Source organism: Python bivittatus, unplaced genomic scaffold (assembly GCF_059951505.1).
Source record: "Python bivittatus isolate LINGU-HERP-01145 unplaced genomic scaffold, Pbiv_v1 ctg000070_np1212, whole genome shotgun sequence".
In the NCBI taxonomy this organism is placed as follows: Eukaryota; Metazoa; Chordata; class Lepidosauria; order Squamata; family Pythonidae; genus Python; species Python bivittatus.
Genome location: NW_028277034.1, coordinates 31,792,284 through 31,812,110, shown reverse-complemented (window position 1 = coordinate 31,812,110; position 19,827 = coordinate 31,792,284). Strand labels below are relative to the sequence as shown.

The 19,827-nt window shown below is 37.5% G+C and overlaps 2 protein-coding genes across 2 annotated transcripts in view; one reads left to right on the top strand and one right to left on the bottom strand.

Annotated features, from left to right (window-relative positions):
- Positions 1 to 2,412, top strand: part of FGF2 (fibroblast growth factor 2) — an 18,823-nt gene extending 16,411 nt beyond the window's left edge. Inside the window, exon 3 of the mRNA XM_007431267.3 lies at positions 1,499 to 2,412. Within this exon, the coding sequence (XP_007431329.2) occupies positions 1,499 to 1,684 (186 nt within the window). The 3' untranslated portion in view covers positions 1,685 to 2,412. The remainder of the gene's footprint in view (positions 1 to 1,498) is intronic.
- Positions 2,051 to 19,827, bottom strand: NUDT6 (nudix hydrolase 6). Its single transcript, XM_007431263.3, has 5 exons — positions 19,409 to 19,827; positions 16,157 to 16,360; positions 12,510 to 12,565; positions 6,796 to 6,850; positions 2,051 to 2,599 (listed from the first exon to the last, which is right to left on the bottom strand). The coding sequence occupies exons 1-5, from the start codon at positions 19,638 to 19,640 to the stop codon at positions 2,202 to 2,204; spliced, it is 945 nt and encodes a 314-aa protein (XP_007431325.1). The 5' UTR covers positions 19,641 to 19,827; the 3' UTR covers positions 2,051 to 2,201.

The following is a 19,827-nucleotide window of genomic DNA, read 5'->3' as shown; positions in this document are numbered from 1 at the left end:
GCTCAGTCATTGCTGACCGCTTTAATATAAAGCTTTTATATATATATATATATATATATATATATATATATATATATATAGTCTGCGCTCAGTCATTGCTGACCCTGCACTGACTGCTTGGACGAATCCTTGCAGTTTTCAAGGCAAGGTGTTTCGGAAGTGGTTTGCCAGAGCCTCCTTCCTAGGGCAGAGCCCAGCTGGCGAGCGCAGGAGGCGGGGTTTCCATTGCTTTTCTAGGGTATTGCAGAATGCTTTCTAAAAATACTCAATTTTTGAAGAAGCTATGGGTTAAAATAGCCTCCACTTTTAAAGTTCTTATCAATAACACCTCTTTTGGTCTTCATCATGTTAGTTTTCACTATAGTACATTCATGTTTGGCTTCCTTTTGATTTGCTGGGGTAAACTGATGAGGGAATTAGGGTTATCTAATGTATATTCTATACGGCTCTGTAGCAGTTCAGATTTGAAGGTGCGCGTAGCACCTGTCTGGAGCTCCTTAAACCAAAAGCATATTTTCCTGATCATGCAGCTGCCGTGCAATCCTGGGAAAAGGAGCTTTGGGTTTAGGGCATTACGAGCAGGCGTTACATGCATTCCTCCATGCACCCCAAAGCAGTCTTTTGCTTTTGAATCTGAAATGCTGCACAGTTCAAATATTTCACATGATTTATTTATACATACATACATCAGAAATGGGCAAAAGAAGTTCCTTTTTGTGGTTCTCATTGTCCCCAAAATCATACTGCTGATTTTCAGTGGCAAATTACTGAGAAACCGATGTTTCCTAACATTTTTGGTATAAAAACAAATGAAAACAGTGCATAAATCCTTTGTTTATATGTGAAACCCTCCACATGCTGACCCTACCCACTTCAGTTACATCACCATCTTGCTGACTGTTGTCCTTTAGTCACCCTATCTACCCCTGTTTTGTATAATCAATGAAATGGGTTAGTAATCCATGAATCAAAATGTGGAATAATTTCATTCAAATCCAGAAAATGTCAGTTGTTCTTAAATGTTAGGTCAGGTTAAATGCCAATCATTTATGTTCTAAAAGTTCAACAGGATTTTAATGTGACTGACAGCACAATGCAATACATCGGTATTCAGAAAAGGATTAAAGGATTATTCCAAAAGAAGTATTTGCAGCCATAACTTTTTCAGTTCATTACTGTATTCCTACTAAAACCTCATAATCATAAGGATGTTAATCTTTCACATGGAAATGAGAAAGCTAATTTGTAGAAAGCAGTTACTTTAGACCTAAGTAGTATTTATGATTATTTTTGTGTGTAAAGATGGATGAATGAAGAAATCTACATTTAAAATGTTATGATTTGATCTAAACACAATATGGATTTGATTATATCTTCTATATCATGTGATTTATATCATTTTGGTAAATGGCCGATCAGCCATATGTGAACATATCTGATATTCTCCTTCTGTTTTTTCACAAAGGCTATGAATAATCCCCTCTTTTTTTTTTAACAGAAATATGTAACAGATGAATGCTTCTTCTTTGAACGCTTGGAATCTAATAACTATAATACATATCGGTCTCGTAAATATTGTGATTGGTACATTGCACTGAAACGAACTGGTCAGTACAAACCTGGACCAAAAACTGGACGAGGACAGAAAGCTATTCTTTTCCTTCCAATGTCTGCCAAGAGTTGACTTGAGTGGCAGAGTTTATAAAATATTGTGCAACAGCAATAGATGTTCCCCTCTCCATAAGACAAATTTATGTGACCTAACATTTTCCAGTCAACTGCATTTGCTGATTGATTTCAGATTATTACTGTGTAGAACTGTGTATATTTTAACATTGAAAATTCCTGGAACCATTTTCATTCTCCAGACATATAAGTGTGTTTGTGTGTGCATGTTTATGTGAATGTGGCATTAAGACATAGTTCCATTTAAATATTTCAGTTTAAGTTAAGTATTTCTAGTTAGATTTTATAATACTTTAATTTGATGGTTTGGGGATAGAATTAGACATTACATTCTGATTTGGGCTATCCAATGTAAAAAGTTTTAAAATATGCATAGTCTGGAAAGTCTTTATCATTTAAGGGTCATAATGATCTTTTTAAAAGATATAAACATGAATACTGATTTTAATCTGGAACAAATGACACAAACACAGACTTTGATTTCAAGTAATCTTAGATTACAAAAAAGATTAATTTTATTGCAACTCTGTCACATTTCTATAATTTTCTGGCAGCTCTCTGTGGTACAGCTTATAGAAAAGGCCTGTATACATAGCTGGGAATTCTCTCATAGTTATATCAATTTTATCAAACCCTTCCCGATATCCATACAGAAGTAATCTAGCTATATTGCTAGTGATTGGAGTAGTTTCTTTTGTCTTGGAAAGCTCAGTTAGGTCCATCCATTCACATCTCAGGCACTCCTGCTGGCAGAAACTGATGTGGAAAGAAGAAGGTTCCAGACGGCAGATTATGTACATATCTGACTTCCCAAAGGCTCCAGGTTGCCCGTGTTGCTGTCGCATACTTAGAATGGACTTGAATTCTGATGTTATGCCTGTCTCTTCAAAAACTTCTCGAACTGCTGTGTTCCCTAAGAGGCAGAATGAACTTAAATGCTAGTTTTAGTCAGAAATTATATTCGGGAGCTTGTAACATGGTCCCCATTCTGTTCTCTAATCCTTCCTGATCTTGTATTCTACCCTGGGAGATACACATTCAGCTTCCCCCCCTCAAAATATTAAATTGGATTTTTAAAAACCCTCATGCTGATCATCATTATAAAGACTTCCATTGTTGTAGAGAGTAAGGAAGATGACCTTGACGAGATACGTAGGAACCGTTGCCTAGATTGTTGTTATAGCCAATCTCAATAAAAATAGTTTTAACCTTTCTGTAGAATTTCCTGGTCTGGTCCACCAAATGGAGTTGACATCAGTCTTGCAAGTCTAATTGTGATGTATCTCCTTCCCCCTAATTCAGTGAATTAGGGAAGTGTCTGACTGAGCCACTTCCAAATGTTATCTTGTTGTTCTGGGCTTAAAAAATGCTTCAGCCTCTTTTGCCTAAGCAATGCCTCCTGCATATCTCTGTCAGCAGTCTGTTTCTGCCAGCAGTCATCTTCCTTACCCTCTACAATTGTTTATATTCTAAAATAATTATTGAAGCTACTTTAAGAAGGATATATATCTGAAATTTGAGAGCTTCTAGCACAACACAGTTGGTCAAAGTTGTTTATGCATTTTAAAACCTATGTACCATAATATTGTTTAACCATTTGTAAACTTAATAATGTAGTGCTAACAAACATAACCTAATGATTTTCCTTTTTTTTTAAATTTTCAGTGGAATGTAGACTTGTGAGTATACTGCTCTAACTAAGAAATGAGACACTATCAGCCTTTTCCAATATCTTTGGCAATAAATCTATTACTTGGCAATCACTCATTTAATTGTCATCAGGCTGAACTTAGGAGAAAGCCCTGAGTTTTACTAATTTTGCCTAAATACTGATGAAACAGAAACTTTTAATTTACCATGTTAATTGTCTGCCTCCCCTCCATACCCAAGATTTGTTCTCAAGGACTGGGAGACCCTCTGGAGCAGATTTGGGAGGGTGCATGGAACAGGAGAGCAAGAGAAACTCAACTGTGCAATTTCTGGTTAGATTGAAGCCACTACATTTCAATTTAGGATACATTATTGAGGGGAGTGAGCAGTACTAGCTACAATACAGCACATATACAAATGTTCAGGGTCATAGCAAAAAAGGTTATCCAGGAATATATTACTTGGGAGTAACCAAACAGAGCCATTAAACTAGTATATTTGGGCTTGTGTAAATGCTGCTGTAAATTTGCAGTGGCTCTGAAATATTTACCAAAGTGATGATGTTATAAACATTTACAAAACAAAGAAGCAGAAAATTAATGATGATTCAGCTTCCTGAATACTGCCTCACCCCCTCCAAATTAGCTGGGGAAACAGGCTTGTTGATTTTATTTACTTTCCATAGTAGCTTTGCATTTCAAATTAGTCGATACATATTTCCCAGTATTCAATCTCTTAAAGTTCTTCAAATTAGTAAAGTTATAATTGTAAATCAGTCAGAGAATGTTATACCAGGGTAGCCTATGTACCCCTAGAGTACAAAACAATAGTGTGGTTCAAAAACTGCCATCCTCCCACCCCAGTATAGGTGGCTTTGAGTTACTCTGCTGGCAGAGGAATGTTGTTGGGGGGGAGAAAGAGTTTTGCCATAGCAAAAACCTCTGTTGTGTGTGGGCAGGTACAAAGCTACTATGTGGGGGGGGGGAACTCTCCCAATGGGATGAGATGGGATGGGGAGGTTCTAACATTGTTTCTACCAAACTGAAAACTACTACTTCCCCAAAATGCAGAGTTTGGACCAGCAAGCCATGTTACTCCTGGAAATGGAACACCTCAGCTATATAGTTTTTTCCTCTCCCAAGTTCAGTTGGTGGCTGTGTGGGATTGAGGACTACAAAGATGGCTGGTTTGAAAACGATGACAAAGGTTGCCTGCTTCCCATGTATTTTATCCTCTCTGGTGTGAACACCAGGGCTTGGGATGCCACAGATGTTTCACTCTACTCTTTTCCCTCCCTGGCCACTCTTTACTTTGCTTTGCCTCTGATCTGCTAAATGAAAGCCTAGAGCAGGGTTCCTCAACCTTGGTAACTTTAAGATGGGTGGACTTCAACTTCCAGAATTCCCCAGCCAACAAGGCTGGCTGGGGAATTCTGGGACTTGAAGTCCATCCGTCTTAAAGTTGCCAAGGTTGAGGAACCCTGGCCTAGAGGGACCACAGTCATAAACCCAAGTAGTGGACAAAGCTGTGTGTTCCATGACTTATACTGTGAACTTTCATTGAGAAGAGACTTAACTCCTTTGCTACATAATATTATGATATTAACATTAAGTATGGTCAAAGATTTATGATCTCCAATGCTTATATTCAGAGTGGGTGCTTTAAAGTCACTATTGAAAGGTAAAACCCATGTGTCTCAAGTACTTAGAGGTTCATTTGAGGACAACATTCAGCAGCTGTTAAATTTAAAACCTCAGATTAATTTCCCCAGTCTGCCTTCACATGTGGAATAAAGGAGACATATACAAACATAATGATCTTATTGGCAAACCACGGTTTCCCTTTTCCTCTGTGCCATTACTTCTCTTTCATTTTTGAGGTAGCTAAATTAGGAACTATACTAATGGGACAGTTGTTATTGATGGTATCACTAAGCCGCTACTAAAAAGGCTGAATAATAAGCCATTTTTCAAATTGCTGTTTTGCCTATACTTAACCAAAACATCTCTTTAGCCTTCATGTAATAACAGCTATCTCTATAATTTAACTGGACAACACCCACATCAAGAATGAGATGAAGGGACTGTAAAAATCCATGGTGTGCTTCCAATCCATACATGGTTTTGTGGTCATATAGCACAATGAATCATGGTAATAGGCACACTGATATTGCCTATCCATTCACAACTGGCAATAAATCTATGGTAGATATTTATACTGGAGAAAATAACTTTAGTGAATATTCCTTATTAACCAACCACCCATTCTGAAAACATATGAATGCAATTTATAGTTACCAGGAACCTTCCAAATCTACTGAAAACATAAATCACATTACACTGTAAAGTTCTGAATATCTATGTTTATAAATAAATGTGATACTGAGATTTCCCTAATAATGTGCGAGGAAGACAATGGCAGACATTAGTAGTGCTATTTCTAATTCAGTAATTAAAGAATGTCGTTCTATACACAGGTGCTACTTAGCTTGAGAAGAGATTTGAACAGTAAGAAGTACTACTGCACACAATACATCCTACATGAGAAAATACAACTAGTACAAAGTATGCTAATTACTGATCTATTGGCAAAACATATGTTGACTGCTCTGTGTGCTTCAAAATAGATGAAACATATTTTGTGAGATGACAGACAATCCTTTATATGTCTACTGAGAAGTAAAACCCACTGTGTTGAATGAGAAAGTATGTATAACATTGCTGACAAAAATGATAGCTTGCAAACAAATATTCACTAAAATAGAAATAAATATAAGAAATGTTGAATGAAACATGCTATTATAATGGCTCTGGTCTGCCCTGAGCTTCAGTTCTAGTAACAGAATTCATATGCCCATGTTGTTTTCTTCGCTACAACACAGAGCCAGGTTGCCACTGTCTTTTTTTCAAGATGTTTTTCAATTTCTGGGTCTAGCTTATACCCTGGGATCTCCTGGTGGTCTTCCATCCATGTACTAACCAAATTTAGCCCTGATTAGCTTTTCTGAGATCACTTAGGTGCTGCCACATGGGGCGTACAAAATTTTGAGCTCAAAATGCACAGAACAAGCCAATTCGAGCTTAGAATGAACTTCCAATTTTAAGAAGGCTCATTCTGCTCATTTTAGCCAGAAAATTTTGCATTCCACTAGTTGTGAATATACTTGTAGAGATGTACATTCCTGCCACCTTTTATGTATAAATTAACATGTTTGTATGAAATAATAATAACACAAGCTGTTTTGATGCAGTATAGATTAATCCATTTACTCACAGTTAGAAGCTCCCAATCTTCATAAGGAAATTTCAACTAAATTCTGAGTATGACCACTTTGAAGGACTTGCACAGCCTGTTTGAAGTTTGCTACTGAAATGTCCAAATCACAACTAAGTTCTCGAGTCTGCAGATACTGGCACCAACTCACAACTGATGTAATTATTCCAACAGCCACATACTTACCAATGTCTTCACCTGGTTCAGATAGGCCTCCTGGAAATTTCCATGCATTTGTTGTCTTAAAAGAAATAAAATGAACTCATCAGCTCACGCCTTACTTTTTCCTTCTGTGTGGAAGAAGAACTAGAGTTGACTAGTCTTTATTTATAAACTTGTTTTTGCAGATGTGATAATAAAAGACAAATGTCTATATAATATATTGCAAGAAAGCATCTACTGATTCATCTAGTGATTGTTAGTTTTGCTGCTAGTCCAAATAATAAATATGACATCAAAGAAGCTGCTTAGTACTTTTATTCTGTGGCCAATGTTCAGAACAGAGCGATGCATCTATAAACACAAATAGCTCTGTGTTAGATGGGAGCCCATGTAATCTAATCTTTAATCATGTACATTCTACTTCAGTGTTTCCTTTTTGACAGAAACATCCATGCCTTTTCTAAATAGAGATGTATGGCTCTAATACTGTTCTATTCTGCACTGGATATAAAGTTTTCTTTTGTGTCTGTTATAATCAGTGAGTGCAGTGTATTACTTTTTTGTTATGCGGTTGAAAAATAAAACAGGTTCTTGTGTATCATGATTTCTTATTCTGTAATTCAGATTTTTTAAAAATGGAAATATCGGTCTGCTGTAATTGTCCCTGAAAAGTATTTTTCAAACAATGTATTAGAGCATGTCATGGATCTGGAGGTGGGAGACAGCTGTACCCTTTCTTCTAAGAGTTCTGTAAAAAAAATAATGATGGTAAGCTAACACCAATCAGGATGAATCTTAGTTTGTTCACCTAAGATACACTTAGCCCTTTTTTCAGATCTTTCTCTTCAGCCCAACTGTAACGAAAAAGGAAACAGATCACCCTGCCCAAAGCACAGAATTACAAACCTTGTTTTAAAAAATCCTGAAAACACAGATGTTGTAAAACTGTGCAGCTTAATGTTTATTTTAGAAAAAGGAAAAACAAAAAGCAATCATTACACAACATTCTGAGTAAAATATCTAATTAGTCGATACATTCTACCTGGTTAATCAGGATCCTGCGTTTTAGAACATATGGAAGGTTCATTTCAAAGAGGGTATCTTGAGAGAATGTTCTGCTCCTTTATACAGATGCTTCTGGATAGACTCTTCTGTTTCTTTAGTTTTAGAGTAACAGTTTCACAGTTTTATAGAAAATACAGCCAATTAAGGCCAACCCCTTGGGGGAGATTGACTGTTGTTTTAATCCAGTCAAGTGATACGCTCCATCTCTGATATCAGAAATCTAGCTGGCAAATCAGAAAGTATCTAGCAATCAAACCTCTTTCTACACGTACTATAATTGAATAGGAAAAGCCTGTCCAGTTCTAACTGGTTAAAATACTGTGTAAAAAAGAGATGTCTGAGACATTGATGGGGAAAATGATGACTTCAGGAATATTCCCTTTCTAGAATGCAGTGGACTTATCAAGTACTTTCTAGCAGCGGTTTTCAAACTGTTCTGAGCAACCTTAGGATTTTGTAAAAACTTAATAGGGTTCCATTAAGTTAATGGGGGAAACTAAGGGCAAAAACAAAAAACAAAAACAACCCCCCCCCCTCACTTAAATATAGCAAGTTTTGTATCACTACAATTCTGCCTCTTGATCAGGGCTTCTGGGATTCCTTTTTTTTTTTTTTTAACAAGTTCCACTGCCTGAAAAAGTTTGAAAACCATGCTTTACAAAACATATAGAGATATTTCAGAATGGAGTTAACCAGGAAAAAAATTCTGATACAACTTAGACATTTTTTCAGCTTCAGAGGGGGAAAAATCACCAGGCTGTTTTATTTTTTAAGGCCACCTGATTCCAAGAAGACCCTAGCCAGCTTACAAAATATCAAATATATAATTAAAACACAGTTAAAATGATAACAAAACTTAACCGCCCAGAGAAGAAAATATTAACCAAACACGACAGCACCTCCATCAGCACCCTAACCCCAGCCTGGGAGCAGAGCCAGGTCTTAAGGGACTTCCGGAACAGTTGAGAGTGGGAGCCCTATGTACCTCCGGGGGGGATGCTATTCCAGGAATAATAGGCGGAAAGAATTCATTAAGCTTCCAACTCACTGTGCAGGTGGATGGTCCTTACTCTAACCTCTGTTCAACTTGCCCTTCTATAAATGGTAGTTATTCATGTCTTTAGGACAGTATCACTGGTTTGACATTGTTGATATTTGTAGGCCAACCTTCCTGTACCTGGTACTGTCCAGATATATTGGACTATATCTCAGAATTCCCAGATACGACAGCTTCCATTCTGCAAGGTTAATTCACTATAACTGGAAAACTCTACATTAAGGAAGGTTATTCTTGGCAAGGCACCTAGGTCAGTATTGCAGTCATCCCTACTATGAAATAAGCAAGTATGTGTCTGCATATGGAAAAGGGCACAGTCTAGATTGCGGAAAACAATGAGGACTTCCCACAGGAGATATACTGTTCTACCAACGGGTATAAAGAAAATTGTACTCAGGTGACAGCACTCGGTAAACACTGGTCTGGCTCCTCATTCACAAAACATTAATGGGTTCTTGACTAATGTACGTTTAAAACCATCTGACAGAAAAAGTATCCTGTTTCATAAGATTTTAAGGCTTTATTTTCAGACACTGGAAACTGTTCTGTATTTTAACTGGCTTTAGCCATGATGACATCACATAAGCAGTTCTCGAAATAAACTGACAAAGTACAGGTCACTATTATGCAAATACAAGCTAACTGAATTTTCAATACATTTGGCCACATCCCTGGAAGGCTGTAAAGTTTCAAAACACACACATACACACTCACATACTCACAAATACATTTCTAAAACTAAAAAGCTTCAGCAAGTTTCAAGTGATTTTTTAAGAAAAGAAGCCCAATTCTTAGCAAGTACAATATGGTTTTCAATGAACTCTTGTTTTTTCATTCAGAAATGTGTTTTAGAGCATTTTTAAGGAATAGTCATTAATTTTATCTGTATTCAATTATCTCTCATAAGCATAAAATCAGAAGCTGAAAAATCCAGGGATTAGGGGAAAATATTTAGCAAATGAACACTGCTAAAGATTTCTAAAGCACTGAAAAAAATTCTCTATACGGGGCCTTCTGTTTGGTTCTTAGGCTATAGAATATACTCCTCATATAGCTTTTGACCAGCTGTTAACCAACTTTAATGGAACTGAATTTATATTTTTAAATTTGTGTAAGCTGTGTTTGAGTGTTTATACAAACAGAAGGGTGGATATAAATCTAACAATAACTTACAAAATAAACATAACCACAATAAAAGTATGAGAATGAATTAAATGAGCAAAACACAGATGCCATTATGCTTTACTGAAAGTAGCAGAAAGCATAACTGTTGTTGCAGATTACTACTAACAAATTATTCCAATTATTTGCTTAACTGGACTTGTAATGATTTTTTTTCTTTCAGGGTCACAGAATAAGATATGGAACAATGTGAACAATGACTGCAGAGAGTTATGCTAAGTCATGATTTACTGTGAACTCAGCAAGAGCACTACTGTATCTCCCTACCAGGTGTGGTCTTATCCATTCCTATTACTGTTCCTCAATGTAGCCCCCCCAGAGCACCAAGGGGTCATAACTATCTGATACTGAGAACCCTTTTCTCGCATGTCTAGACCATTACATTATCTGGTCAAAAGCTTTCTTCTTCTGAAGCCACAGCTGTGGAATCACTTGCATTTGAGCTGTTCTACTGGACTACATGAGTCCCTGAGTTCTAGTTTATAGAACTGGGTGGTTAGGAAATTCCTGAAATAAGAAGCTTGGGTTCTAACCTGCTTCTTCTTCTCCCATCCTATCTCTTGTAATACAACTAAAATTACTGTTGATAGCAGAACATAATTTACAGAAGTCTTTTCAGCAACTCATATATGGTTCAAGGTCAAATCCTTTTGCCAGCCTGCTCCAACTTGACACCAGTTATATTATGCTGCAACACCCCAAATTCCCATCAAAGGTTACTAGGCATGCTAGCTAGAATTATGGGACCTGTGGCCCTATCACACCTGGAGAATGTCAGTTTGGTAAGGCTGCACTATATCTTGTTTCCAAAAGAATGCTTTTTTCTAAAAATTTCCGAGTGTTGACTCCTGTAACTTTTGTATTTCATTATGTGTGAACCTTTGATTACTTTTAATGTTGGTTCCCTTCATGTATGCAGTGATAGGAATAGACTGCAACTCTGTTTTGTGTAAGAGTATTGTCCCTACTGCATAATGGATCTTGAATGGCATACTTTTTTCTCACAGTGGCTCTGTTTTCTTGGCAAAAGAGAGCTATGCAAAGATATGCAAGTGATTTGGGTGGGGGGGCAGTTGGTGGTTGAATTATTAGTAATGCTGTGGGTATAGACTTCAGTGTTGCTATGTAGGGTTTTCTTCCTATGATTATTCTGTTATATCTATTGATGGTTGAGCACAAGTTACCACTACTTTATACTGGCTTTAGCCTTGTAATAGTTATTCCCCAAAGCAGTTGATTTCTGCACTGTGTCCTTAAATCACGTGTAATTCACTATGGGTTACTGTGTACACAGTGATGTGTACAGAATAGAGTTCTGAATCTGCTACATTTGTCTGCCTTGCTGTCTGCTAGAACTTTTAATGAATTCTCTTCAAGTAAATTAGAACAGACGCCCAGTAGCTTATTTTTAAAGTCTCAAATGTTGCCTGTTTTTTCCAAACTCCTGAAAGTAGTGAAGTTGCTCTATTTACCTTAATACTGTAAGAATTTTCATTTTGGTTTCCAGGGCAGATTATTAAAAATCCATCTAATTTTACCCTGATTCTAAGAACCAGATATAATGGTTCTACTCCTTTTAGTGAAATATTAAAAGGCACTTAGAAGAATGTTCACATTGATTCAATGCATGTTTACTCAGAAGTGTTTCACTATGTTCAGGCATGCATCATGTTTCTAATGTATACTTTACAGGATATATATTAACAAATGGTTGAATATCAACTGCCCCCCCAAATAAACAAACAATACCCCCACATAAATTGAGAAACAAAACCAAATAAACCAACAAAAGCTATAATTAACTCAAGCAAAACACAATTATGGAGAATACTTTGATCAAAAAGGATGCCAATATCAACTTTCAGTTTAAAAAAACCCTCTCAGTGAAATTTAACATTCAGAAACTTCCAGAACTTAGCTTCACTTTCTAAAAATTGAGCTGGCAAGGAAATCTTACTTCAGCTCATTGCTATTCCAACTGATCTTGGATTTAAACAGAAAATAATGACCACATAGATAAAGTATTCACTTTATCTGTCATTTTAACTGCAGATGGAAATGGAATGAAGTTTACTTTTAACCATTATGAACTTATGCAGAAAGAAAATTAATAGGCTTGTTTAACTAATGTAATATGCATTCATATTAGACAAATGGAATTAGAGATATACCTCTTAGAGTTAGTCAAAGACTTTGCATACCCCTACCTTGGCATAAATGCATAACTGGAGAATGTGTGCAACAATCTATGCAGGAGATTATATCACAACCTGAGCTAAAAAGAAAAGCACACTGCTGGATTTCAAGTCTTTTTTTCTTTTTTCTTCACATAAAAGTTCTTGGTCTAAAAGGGTAAAAGCCTTTTCTCAAGGAAAGGACCTCTTAATCCAAATCAAATTTACTAAATAAATTCCAAATAATGTGACATACTTACTTTATTTTTGTCTTGAACAACTAATACTTTCCCAGTGTGGGCATCTAATACAGCACCTGTTGGGGGACAGAATATCTTCTCTTTTATCAGATACAACTGGCAATGCCATGATTCACTTCAAAACTAGTATGGGAACTTCCTCTCTTTCAAAACCACTGGAACAAAGTTTTAGTTTCTTAATTACATGGCCTACATAACAAATTCCTGGCAGACTATAATTTATTTTCACTGATATATATCTGTGTCACTGACTTTTTACCTCACTTCAATTTTAGAAGCATTTCTAGCCAAGTGGTTGCTTCTGTATGTACATTAGCAAGTAAACTTCAGTAAGTTACCTGCAGATTAATTTTCCTGTGTTCAATCTTTTGAAGACTATGCTATTTCAGCTACAAAAGTATACAAAAAAACCCCCATAATAATAATACCAAGCAAAAGTATTTCCAAACAAAGGAAAAACTGAAGAATGAGTTTGGAGACTGAAAATAACCACCCCCTTTAACAGAATAATCACACTTCTGTGTGTGGGAGAGAATATTTTGTAAATGCAACAGCAACCCTGAATAAAATTTCTGAAAGGACATTCCTTAGGAAAGTAGTCACCGATTTTCTATGTTCTATAATATGTATGATTTCATCCTTCTGATATAAGACTGTTTTGTGCTAGCTGGTGTGGAATTCTGTTTACTAGTCAAACTGGAAGTTTGGACTAACTTTGAAGTTGTCTGTAGTTATGCTAAGACTATATTTAGTCTCTTTATAAGAACATATATCTCAGCTGCTAAAACCTATCAAGCCCACTGAGAAATACCCTTCCGGCTTGTCCATGTGGGGACAAGTAATACCACCAAGAAGAATAAAATTGTATCATCTCAGATTTTGAAGCTCTAGGAAGGAATTTCAAGGACTTGAGGCACAGGAAGTGCTCTTATCCATCCTTCCTGTCCATGAGTATTGCAAGTAAGCAATTAAGTGCAGAAATTATGAAGCTTACTTGCAGGCTGGCTGAACTTTCATTCATTATTTTTAATAAATACAGGAGAATGGGTAAGGTACCAGATGACTGGAAAAGACAATGTTTCCTTATGTCCAAAAAGAGGGAAAAGGGGGAACTGGAGAACTACAGATGTCTATTCAACATCAATATCTGGAGAGATTCTACAGCAGATCATTGAAAACAATGTGTAACTTCCAGATGTCAGAATGGATTTGTCAAGAACAAAACTTACCAGACTACTCTTATTCCATTTTTCAATTAGATAATTTCCTTAATATATTGTGGGAATGTTACGGACATACTGTATCTTGATTTCAACAACATATTTGGCATACTACTCTATTAAGATTTAATTAGCAAGTAATAGGTTATAGGGCATGTCAGCACTATTCCTCATTACCAGACTATAAGCAATGAGCAAGTACTTAGTTGTGAAAGACCTGAAATAGGGCTGTTTGTGTTACACTTGCAAAAAATAATCATTCACACTATATAATGACTATATAATGTATAAATCACACAGTAATGACTTTCCCATGTTCATTTGAACAATAGCTTTCCCCAACTTGTTAAAATATGTTGACTCTTTGTGCTTTAGCCATCCTGGCTATAAAGACCTCCAGGACTGTCTACTCCATATATAATCTACTTGCCCAATACATGCTGGAAGAAAAATCATGCTCTGGATTTTGCCCCTTTGAAATATGAAGGGGTAGGAACCTAGAAACAGGCTTTCCTGGTTCTAGCCTTCTTGCTCTGGAATAGTTTTTCCCTTAAGTCAGGACAGCCCCTTTCCTGTTGTCACTGCAAAAGAACATTCATGACATTGCTGTTCCAAACAGCCTTCAGGTCAAAGGTACCACACAAGTGAACGCAACATCAGAATTGGGGTAGGTTATCTCAGGCTGAGATGTTTTATGTTTGCGAGTATGTTTTAATTTATACTTTATTGTGCATTGGGTGCTAGCTAATCTAAGATGAATTGGCAGCATAGAATCTGCAAAAAAAAATAAATGAGAATTAAAATCCATCACATTTGGAAGCCTGGGGAAGAAAGCTGTTGCATGTTTAAAAGAAAATGTCTTGATTCAGTCTGAGGAAGGAAGAAGTGTTACTAGAAATTGACTCAAGAAAGTAAGTGTTAAACAAGACATTTGTTCAGGCCTAAACATGAAAGTGGAAAGAAGGGTAATTATATCACTGCACTAATATATTTCTGAAAAAGACATTGAAAATAAATTGGGAACCAGAAAGTTTGAGAAATTCATTAGAACAGAAGGATGGTACGTTCATTTTACAAGATAAGGACATGATTGACAGCATGAAGAGAACAAGCTTATAGTTTTTGTTTTTTTGTGAAAATATACTTTCTTGTTTGGGATTTATATTTTGTATCCATTTACTATTCTTCACTGTAATACATGATTGCATAGGCATTAGTACTATTAACCAAAGATTGTTTATATTTATATTGGGGACATGCTCTTTGTTATTGTTTAAAAAGATTTGCAAGAAGATTGACCTTTTGCAAAAAAATTCCATAGAGCTTTTAATGGATGAGGAAGTCACTATTTCATATTAAGTGTCATTTAGAGTGGGAATGATTTTTCGCATGTTATTTTAAAGTTTTATGCAATTCTGTAAACTGCTGGGAGCCTTTGGAAGTTGGCAGTGTGGAAATGACGTTAATCATTCATAAATAAATAAACTGAATGATGGAGGCTCTTCAATTCTTTTTAATCTCAAGCACACCAGGCCATCCAAACTTTTCAATTTAGATTCTTTTAAACAAGTCACCATGCCAACAGAAAACCATCAGAAAGAGGAGTAAGCAGTGTAATGCCTTTACGTATTTTGGACTTCAAATTCCATTATCTCCAATTAGCAAAGACACGTAGAGGGCACAAGTTGCTCATCTTTGAACTAAAGCTTTTATTATAACCAGACCATATTAGCACAGCAGATACAGATACAGAATTTCTCAGCTCCCATAAAGTGTCATAATATTTAAGTTTTTGTTTCAATCCCTCCCATTTTGTTTGGCAGACCTTAAAAGTGCTGAACTTTAGCTAATTCATGCCTAACCAGAAACTAACATTTACGTTGATAATTCATGTTGAATGTATCTCTCAAGCTTTAGGAAAACATGCTCAAACATGCCCTTAGAAAGAAATCCAAAGCCTGTTTTGTTTTGCTGCCCTCTACTGTCTTAGCTGTACTAAAATCGAAATCAGTATTTTTGTGCTTAGGAATTCAACTATAGCATCTAGTGAGTTTCAAATTCTGATCACAACAGTAATTTTTGTTAACCATAACTTTTTGTCACGCACATTTAACTTCATACTCCTTGCTGAAAGTGAACTATGGAAGAAGGCAGAGAAATTTCAACAATGGATGGGGGAGGTAGGATAAAAGATTATGCAAAGTCACAGCAGGTTCCTGATGTCCAAATAAAGTAAGATGTTGGAATAGCAAGCTTGCATCATGATATGCTCATTTTACTTACGTTTTATATCCCTGACCCCCCGCCCCCAAAAATGCTTGGGATAATAAGATGTGGATATCTTGTATTCTGTAATCCCAAACTTTTGTAAAAGTTTATTCTTCGTGTGTGTGTGTATATGTGTGTGTGATGTTTTCCAGTGCTTACCTGCAACACCTAATTGGTGAGTGGCATAAACTGGTAGTCTGCTGCGTCCTTCTGCTAGCCAGAGAGTCAGAGTAGCTGAGTCTGATTCTGCATGGTGAAAAGTGAAGCCATGCTCTGCAGCAGCAGCTATAAATCTGCTTTGCAGGATAGGAACATGCAGCCAAACTGCTAAGTGGCCTTCTGCTCTCCATTGCTTGATAGCACCTAAAGGGGGAAAACACAGCAAAATGTACTGATGACCTCTGTGCTAAAAATTTTAAACAGTAGTTGACTGTCTGCCTTTTATTTCTCTCATATTGTTTGTCAGAAAGAAACTAGTCCAGATTTCCTCAGCCTGAGATATAATGAGGGTGCAAAGTCCTATTACAGTATTTGAAAATTCTGAGTACTTGAATTCTAACCTAGATACCAGACTGAAGACAACTGAATTATGTAGACGCAGTTCTATGTTTCTGTAATCTACTTTTAAATTATCTGTATTTCATGTATTCAGTTATAAAATGTCTTAATATTTTTCAAATACATTTTAGGATTTAGTTATATTGCTTTTGTGTTTTATAGTTATTTTTACTTGTAATTGTTTTTTATGTAATTATTCTTTTTAATTGTTGTACATTGCCCAGAGTCACTTTTATGTGAGAAGAGTGGCTATATAAGTATGATTGATAGATAGATAGATAGATAGATAGATAGATAGATAGATAGATAGATAGATAGATAGATAGATAAAGGTATCCTCAGTGGGAGGTTTTGGAAAGAGGGCATACCTGAGGGACACAGGATGTGACAGAGGCACCCCAGAGCTCTCTGGAGATCATATCCAGGGCACACGGTTGCACCCAGAAAAACTCAGCAGGCATAAAATCAGGTGATCGGAGGGTGGGATGGAGACAGCTTAAGATCACACTTTCCTGCATGAACATATGTGCTGTGCACTGAGTAAAAAGCTGAGGATCTCCCAGTCTGGGCAAATCCAGAATAGGCTTGATGAATACAACAGCATATTCTGGAAGCAACCAGCCCAAAGACCCCAGTACTCTAGAGCCTGGTGCAGCCAGTCTGGGTAAAGCTGGGGGTAATGCCATGCTATTTAGATTTGGTCTTATAAGCAACAGGATCTCAAATGCTTTACAAAGTTGCTCTGGAGGGCTGCTTCTCTCATGGAGCCTTAATTGCTAAATTTCAGTATTATAAAATACTATTATAGCAAATGAAATAAGGAAGAGGAATTGGGATTTGATGACTCAGTTGGGAATTTTTAATCAAGGTTCCTCTGAAATCTATTTTGGAAAGATATCAAAATCATTATTTTTATAATTATCAATTATCAGAAATTGGCCATAGAGGGCACTGAATTTAAAATTGCATTACATCAATCAGCAGCAATTTTCTAGACCATGTCGGAAGGGTTGTAATCAGATTGGAACATATTATCATCTGTGATGGCAATAGCCCTTTAGTTGTTCATTTTGGTTGAAGGTTCTTGAGGAAAGCATTTGCTAACAGGGTTGCAAGATCCAGGCTGGCCCAACCACATCATCACCAGCCCACCCTGATCCATTCTCTTGCTGTGCTGCACCACCGGCCGTCAGACAGTTGACTGGCAGCACCCCGACCCCAGGCTCACTGCTGACCCTCTGGTAACATCCTTGTGACAATGCACCCCCTTATTGCCTGAACCTGGGGCAGACTGCTTCCACCCTCCCACTCTTGTTATGCCATTGTAGGGCTGTGCAGCATTTAGATGCAAAAGCAGTATGGGGGTGCTCTTGTAGCACTTGATTAAGGTGCTTAGAGCAGCTGTTTCCTATCCTGGGGGTTGCAAAGTGTCCTCTGCAGCTGCATTTTGATACTAGGAAAAGATGTTCTGGTTGAAAGCATTGCAGATACCTGCTACATACACACCCTTTGGACTTCAAAGTATCTTTTGGTTTTCAGTCTGAAGTGCAGCACAGCCCTAACATTATTTCAGTGCAGTTTTATTGTTAATTTCCTCCAACACTTATAAAACAGTCCAACATAAGCAATTATTTTTTGTTGTTAGCAATCACTGGAAAACTAATTTATGTTTTTCCTTTGATGAACAGCATTTAAAAATATGAGAATAGCACTGGCTAAAAAATTAACAGAACACCAATACGTTAATTGAGGATTGTTTCACCAGTATTTGGTCTCCTTTTTTAGTTATATTAACAAAGTAATTATTAATGATTATCACAGTCTGTAATATGGGAATCCCTGGGATTGCAGTGGGGTGCAAATCTGCTAAATGAAATAAATGCATATCTTAATAGAAATATTGAATATGGATGTTTAAAATTGGATATTTCTCAATATTATGAATACTCTTAGGTGTGCTTCCAAACTAGGCCTTTAAAAAATTGCTACTCTGCAGTTTTTGTTTGTAAAAAAAAATAAGGCTAGTTCAAAAAAACTATTTCAAGAATAAGACGAATAGTCTGGAACTAGAGGAATGATTTGTGATTTCATCCCTTTAACACCCATTAGAACTGCTCTCAGCCTACAATGCTATATACACCTATCTATGGCTAAGATCCACTGAAATCAAGATAATGTACTGAATAAGAGTGCTTATGAATGAGAAAGAACCTGTTATGAAGTTCTGCTTATTCATAACTACCTGATTATTTTGGTATTCAATAGCAACAGCAATTTTAGTTTAATTGCAGATTAAAGCCTCTGTTCTCTACATCACAGCCTTTCACTGACTTAATACAACCATTCTCCTGTTTTGCTACTAACGATTGCATCAGCGCTTCAGTTCATTTCTAATTCATCACACTCCTGCCTCCATGATCAATCCCAGTTGGGGACAGGTAGGTGTAGTCATGGCTAACTGATCAGGAAAACACTTTCTGCTTATAAGGACCACGCATCATTTAGTAGACTAAATAGAAGTATTAAACCTGGTCGATTTAATACAGCGTATCTGCTGGCTTGTGCTGACAAAAAGCATTGCTCCCTTTTACCGGGAAGAGCGACGCTTGGCCGCTCAAGGTCATCCTTTCCATTCACACGTTTTGTTCCGAAAATGGAGCACGCCCGGGCAGTTTTATCAGGCGAATTGGGGGAAAGAAACTCTATACATATTCAGATGCGCTAGTTTTTTTATCTAGCCGGGGAAGCTGCTGAGCCCTGGGAAGAGATGCGAGCAGAGGCCGGACGGCTCGACTGCGCGTCTGGGGCTCCCGTCTCCCGTCTTCCCACAGGCTTCCAGCAAAAGGCACTTGCCCTGTAGCCAGCGCCCGAAGGCGGCTTCGTCCAGGCTCTCAGGAGAACGCAGCTGAGCCAGGTGCAAGCTCAGCCCGCCGAACTTATCCCGCCGCGGCCGCAGCCCTCCTTCGGCCACGCAGAGGCGGCGGCGGCCGCTCACGGCGCCCCGGAGTTCGGGCTGTTGCAGGAACCGCCAGCGCAGGTGCAGAGGACGGCGGCTGCACGCCGACCCAACAGCCCAGCCGGCCATGGCGGCGGCGTTGCTGCAAAGACACGCGGAGGGAAAGGACGTAGAATTAGTGGCAGACCGAACTTCCGTGCAGCTGCTGCAGCTGGAAATCTTGGCTCAGCCTGGGGCTCTTCTGACGGCTCCAGGCGTCTCCCACCGGTACGTTCTCTCCAGTGGAAGGAGGCACTATGGACTTGAGGTGGGCGGC

Coding starts and splice junctions, on each gene's coding strand:
- NUDT6 (XM_007431263.3), bottom strand. CDS start 19,640: ATGGCCGGCTGGGCTGTTGGGTCGGCGTGCAGCCGCCGTCCTCTGCAC. Junction 6,851..12,509: donor TTGTTCAAGACAAAAATAAA/GTAAGTATGTCA, acceptor ATTTCTTTTAAG/ACAACAAATGCATGGAAATT. Junction 2,600..6,795: donor TGAACCAGGTGAAGACATTG/GTAAGTATGTGG, acceptor TCTGCCTCTTAG/GGAACACAGCAGTTCGAGAA.